Here is a 6162-nt window from a genome sequence, read left to right as displayed (position 1 = left end):
CGGTATACCAGCTAAGCTTCCTGGCTAATCGCATAACCGGCGGAGTACCCACAAGGCCTCTCTCTCGTGCCTCTGGAAAAAATTTGAACTCCTGCAAGTATAGGATACCAAAATCAATGAAGCGATAAAATTCAGCAAATTAAAGCTTAAAACACAGCCAGGTGATTAACATAACAATAGAGTAAGGAAATGTAACGAATCGATTTAGTGGAGTTTTTTTCAGATCAGCAACAAAATCGCTTAATTGTAAACAAAAAGAAATTCAAATTCATTCAAAATAAACATTTTTCAACCAAAATTTGAAATACATTCTTTATCGTTGAAAACTCCATAGTATAACTTATTCAGAATCGAAATCGCAAATTACCACCAAACATCGTCAGAATATGGTCAAAAGAGAAATGCAACGCTGCCAAACAATTTTGAAATGTTCCCCCTGCATCGATATTTACGACCAGTACATAAAAATTCATTAACTTTGCTTACCTGTTAATAAGGGAATACAGGCAGACAGACAGGTCCAAAAACCCAAAATCGCTCCCTCATCGATTGTGCACTGCCTATAGTTCACGCAGGCAACCCCTATTTGACCAGTGTTTACGGCATTGATTGTATGCTCTACCTGCTTTGTTGGCTGTTGACACATTCCCACGGTTACTGCGATTGCCTACACCCTTCGATAGAAAAAAAAAATACTTGTACGCTAGTCGATGCAATTGCTTTAAAAAAATTCCTTCAAAATTACTATCGGAAAACAGATTTCGAAAAAAAATCGGAAAAGATTGTTTTGATTTCTTTAGTTTTGAATATCGCGTAAATTTCGATTTGCTAATAAAAACTTTGAAAAAATAGAGCTAATGCTAAATCAACATTCAACCGACCTTAGACAAAGCTTAACAGCTCAGATTCTCACGAAATCCTCGTGATTTATGTCTAATCTCCTATGATGGCTTCTAATCCCCTCATGATCTTCATCAAACTCCCATGCAGTTCATCCATACCCCCACGTTGCACCACCAGCCAAGCAATTTAGCCGAGGCAATCAAAATATTACACACTTCACATTTGACCCCACAGCCGAAAACGTGGTCCCACTTTACACGCATCATTCCACCCGCCAACTCGGTCGGTTTCGGTTACTTACTCGCGCTCGGCTTGGGGTCCACCACGTTTGGCTCAAAAGGCGCGAGCGCGCCAACCGTCGACAAAGGCGCGTGAATACCTCGCGCACTGCACGTGGTATCAAACCAACCGAAGCGCAACGGCAAAACAAAACTCGAAAAAGCATGGCCAACGTGAGGCCGCGCTCGAGAAAAAAAACATAAACAAACCATCACAGTAAGCCTGTAAAGTACCCGCTACGGCTCATACCAAACAACCGAATGTACACTTTTTCTGTGCCAGTGATATGGATTTGCAATAGGAACCGAGGAAAAAAAGAGTTCCTTTGATGGAATTTTCAAACGCGTGTTCTTATCAGATTTGAACTGTTTATGGAAAATTAACGAGCGGGGCTGTTTATTAGCTTTCAACGGTCAACAGTTACAATTTTCCCATGATTAGACACAGACAGAAGACAAAATTGAAACCGATAAAAAACAAACCAGTATCTCTGAGAAGGTCCTTAGAGGTTCGAAACCAATTAAGAATGCCTTAATTGTCTCCTTTTTAGTGGGTCGACAACGGTTTTTCAAAATTTGAAGAAAAGAAAAAAAAACGTGGGTTCAGGAACTTTCTCACGATCCCACAAGGATCCAGGACGCAGGCTGTATTGCGAGTAGGATACATATTGCAACAGCATCCCAATGGGCTGCATAAAAGCAGTAAGAAACGGGGATTAATTGATTATGAATGAAGCATCCCATAACAGACAGGACACAATGTGAAACCTCTTCGCAGTTTTATGTTTCTCTTAACAGTTTCCCATGCTCTGAATACACAAACAGGAGTATAGTTTTTTTTGTTGCTCCTCTTCCTTGGTCCACGCATATCGCCTTTTTATCCTGCACCATACAAAACATAATCACCCTCGCTAACCATCTGCCCTTTTTTCGGGCTTTCGAGGCTGTGGGAAAATGTAAAAGATTTCAGTTCCCACGATTTCGAAAATGCTGCTTTTCCTATACTGTTGTTTATTAAATTACGCTCCTTTTTTGTGCTGTCCTGCCAACTTGCTATCCTTTTCCATCCCACGCCGCAGCCCTACTGCACAAGTGTGTCGCTCCCTCTCAAGTTTCTCTGATTACACAGTCTCGAACTCGAACAACCGAGAACGGAACACCTGCCCCTATGCTGAGCCCTGATTCGACGAGCGCGTTTATGCTTTTTTCGTTCGTTCGTTCCCTTTTTTCCTCCGCATCCGTGTCACCCTCGCAGCGTACACTTTGCTTGCCTCCTTCGCATTCACGCACCGACCGACCCAAGCGGTGATGATCCTTTTTTCGTCATACGACTGCAGGCGAGTGAGTGAGAGGGGTTGCATTTTTTGGAAATCTACCCCCTAAGATAAGACCGTGTCCGGGTATAAAAGGGGCGACGGATTCACTGGTAAGGCATACTCAGTTCAACACTCGATCAGTTCACAAGTGCATTCACTTAACAAGAACGCTTGTCTCATAACGAAAGTTGCTAGTTCAACTAAACAAAAAAAAATCAGTAAATTAACAGTGCCGTGCTCAGTGTGCCACGAGATCAAAGCAATCAGTGAAGATGCATTCCTACGGATACAACGTTGCTCACAGCAACAATAGCATCAACGAAAACAAGTACAACAACGAGAAGCTGATGAAGTCTTCGCCAGTGTACAAGCTGAAGAAGATTCTGAAACCGATCGCCGCTCTTCTCAAGAACAAAAAAGCAGCCAAGCAGCAGCTCAAGGACTTCCAGAGCTTCCAGCACTACTACGCTCCGGAACAGGATTTCACTGCGGATTGCGAGTACGACAACAGTGCTAACGAGCGCCTGGAATCGCAACTGCTGGCCGAAATCGCCGAGTGCCATGCCAACGCAGCTATCTTCGTCTACGAGGACAACGAAGTTCAGATCCAACCGGTACAGCCCCAGGAACAGTACGTCCCAGTACACTTTGCTCGCACCGAAGCCGGTACCTTCTTCTGGACGACGATGGTCCGGGAAGCCGACAGCGATCTGATTCAACCGTGCCACTGCTTCTCCGATCACCAGCTCCCTCAGCAGGAGTTTTGCGATAGATGGGCGCAAGCTTAAGTGTTTCGATCGAATTGCCACAACTGTTGAATCACTCCGGATAACAACAGCCAACCAGACTGATACCTACAACAAAATCATGATCTCTTCCAACGATTTTTAGTGCTTAAGCGGGACGAGCTTTAATAGTTGTTTAAGTTGCCAGCTTTAATTTTAATTGTGATATTAGAAATTTAAGGCTAATTGTGATCCAATGTCTTCCATTGATTAGATTTTTTTCAAAATACAAAGCAAAAGAAAAAAAACTTACTACATCTTCTCAATCACGTCATAATATCACAATGTTTTCCAGTTTTCTGCAACTGGTCCACTTTGAAGTTGCAAAATGGGTTGACAAGTTCCGCTTCTGTTTTCAGCAATATTCTGCAACAAGTCGCCTCCGCTTTGTTTATGTTTTGATTGGCAACGGGTGGTTAGTTGCTTCGCAGAACAAGTTTTTCCCCACCGCCTCCTATGTTCGGTTTTTTTCTCGCACAACCCGTGCACCATTCATCATCTGCCACCGTGTTGTTTCGATGCCGATCAAAAGTGTGGGAACTGGCATCAGGTGTTGAGCGCGCAATCTGCTACCAAAATTCGACCGGTAATGTGCGTCTGCCTGTGTGTGTATAATTAAACCGTTTAACGCATGTGGTTTGTTTTGGTTCATGACCAACCTACCCGGCCCCCCAGACCATCGCCTTGACGGGTTGATTGTGTTTTGTTCAGTAACGTTTATGCGCGCGATTGTTATCGTTACGGGAGATTCATACTGCGGAACGGGTTTTTTTCTCTTTGCAGGCGCCTGCCTTCCTCCACTAATTAACCATTTGATTGCGTCAGACCGCGGAGGGTTTTGGGTTTCCATTGGTTTAGATTCGACTGGGTGGGGAATGCGCAGAGATTTTCGACTTTTTGGCTGCACTTTTGAGGTTGCCACTGAACTTTTCATGCTACTGCCGCCTGCTGGATCAGAGTAGGCATGGCCGGAAAATTCCAACGAAAAAGCTGGCAGAAATTATTTCATCAAAACAACACCTGAGAATAAGTTTTGTTTGAATGTGTTGAAACCTTACTAATGTTGATTTCTATTCCCGAAAAAGAAATTGAAGGAGTTTCTTGCTTTTTATATTAACATATAATTTGATTATTTATCTAACAACTTTTTTTTATGAATCTTTTGTCTTCGATTAGGGTTGCCACCAGAGTTAAAAATAATCGAAGTTCTTTTTTGACGGCTGAAAATGAACCTGATGCGACTCGTGGTGAATAGAAATACTATTCATTCAAATATCCATCCTTATTCATTCAGTTGAATATCGTACAATATATTCATTTCACTAATTATCTAGGAAAATGTTTTCAAATGCCGGTAAAGCATATGAAACAACAATCATCATCGCTTACATTGTGCCAGGGCCTACTTTGATGCGTTTGATTCGTTACTGTACGGTCGCTTCGTGTAATAATCGGAGGCGAATGAAAATGTGCATGGATGAATGGGCGGTTTGTTCGTTTGACGTTTTCAGCTGCGTCATTGAATATTGAAAATGAATGCGGCTGAATATGATCAATTTTCATTCAATGAATTTGAATATTTTTAACTCTGGTTGCCACCCCTCCGGGTTTGACCTGGAGACTCCGGTTTTTGGAGGCGATCTCCGGATTGTACATCAATTTCTCCAGGCCTGGTGAGACGAACAATTTTGATTCAATTTGTTACAAACGAGTTCTTCCGGTAGTAATGTAATAATATCACCCTATAATGTAGGTTTAATCAGCGCCATCATAACCAGAGGGCTACATCTGTTAGCAGCTTGAGTCCACCAGTCTATGTATAAAATATACTCTATGGAATAAAGAAAAACTTATATATTCATCATGGCTACCATGTACTGAAAGTTGAATTATTGTCGTGGAACCTAAAGAAATATTACAAGTAATGTTGGCTGCTCCTTCAGCGGACCTTAACTGTTGACCAGTGAGAAAAGCTTTGTTCCTTCGTCGGAACTTCCCTAGTGACTGTGATGACGAATAACTGAATAACTAAAATTCTGGAAGACACCGTAGTGTGCTTCCTAGGTGATGGCCTGCTTCACTCTGCTTCTCCTGTTAGCTGTGGCAGGAGGGCAATCCTTCTTCGGCTTACCCTCCACAGCGAAAGTGGCTGGAGCTTTCGGATTTTTTGTGGTTAGCCGGGGAAGCGAAATTTCTACACCTTTCTAAATTGACAAAACGGTTTACATACGCGAACAATTTACAGTTTAATGAGAAGAGCTCAGAACAGTGGTGTGCATTATGCTTTGCCAGATCAATGTATTAAACGGTGGATGTGAGTAAATTTTTGTAATCGATACCTCAAAGAGTTACAAAAAGAATGTAAATTTATACTTGCCTCATTTAAAATCAGCAGGTAGGTCTGGTTTCAATGTATACTCGGGTTTCTATAAAAACCTACCCCAGAACAGTCGAAATCTACGGGTGAACGCATCACCGGCGGTGCCAACCCTATCTTCGATAAAGCCATCAGCAAGTTTTTTGGCAGCAGAGAAAAAAATTGCAATACCTGCTCGATGGATGGGAAATAAAATCGATTTTTGCCAAAAAACTGGTTTCACAACACATCAAATAGGATTTTTCAAAATCGTGTTGTCCAAAATCTATATATATAAAAGTCAAAGTTTGTATGTATATGATTTATAGACTCCCAAACGGCTTAACCGATTTCCGTAAAAATTTGCACACAATAGGTATTTGGTATGGGGCGTGTTTGTGAGCTATTAGTAGGAGATTATCTGCCCGCAAGAAGGCGCTTTGGAACAAATTGTGTTTTCCTCCTATTTCGCAGAGTGTCGCAGCAACGCGCGATGGGTATTAGCTAGTATTTTATACACAATTTCTTGTGATTAAATTATCAAATCTACATGAAATTTGGTGCCTCTCAGGAGACGCGTACCC

The 6162-nt window shown here is 42.0% G+C and overlaps 1 protein-coding gene across 1 annotated transcript; it reads left to right on the top strand.

Annotated features, from left to right (window-relative positions):
- Positions 1-2551: 2551 nt before the first annotated feature.
- LOC131688969 (enhancer of split malpha protein-like) lies at positions 2552-3420 on the top strand. Its single transcript, XM_058973660.1, has one exon. It carries the CDS (start codon positions 2710-2712, stop codon positions 3223-3225), a length of 516 nt encoding a protein of 171 aa, XP_058829643.1. The 5' UTR covers positions 2552-2709; the 3' UTR covers positions 3226-3420.
- Positions 3421-6162: the final 2742 nt, after the last annotated feature.

Source organism: Topomyia yanbarensis, chromosome 3, assembly GCF_030247195.1.
Source record: "Topomyia yanbarensis strain Yona2022 chromosome 3, ASM3024719v1, whole genome shotgun sequence".
Lineage (NCBI taxonomy): Eukaryota > Metazoa > Arthropoda > Insecta > Diptera > Culicidae > Topomyia > Topomyia yanbarensis.
Note: the sequence above shows the minus strand (reverse complement) of the source record. Positions and strands in the feature narration are given on the sequence as shown.

Bases quoted from the DNA above. Each gene is read 5' to 3' on its own strand.
- LOC131688969 (XM_058973660.1), top strand. From the start codon at position 2,710: ATGCATTCCTACGGATACAACGTTGCTCACAGCAACAATAGCATCAAC.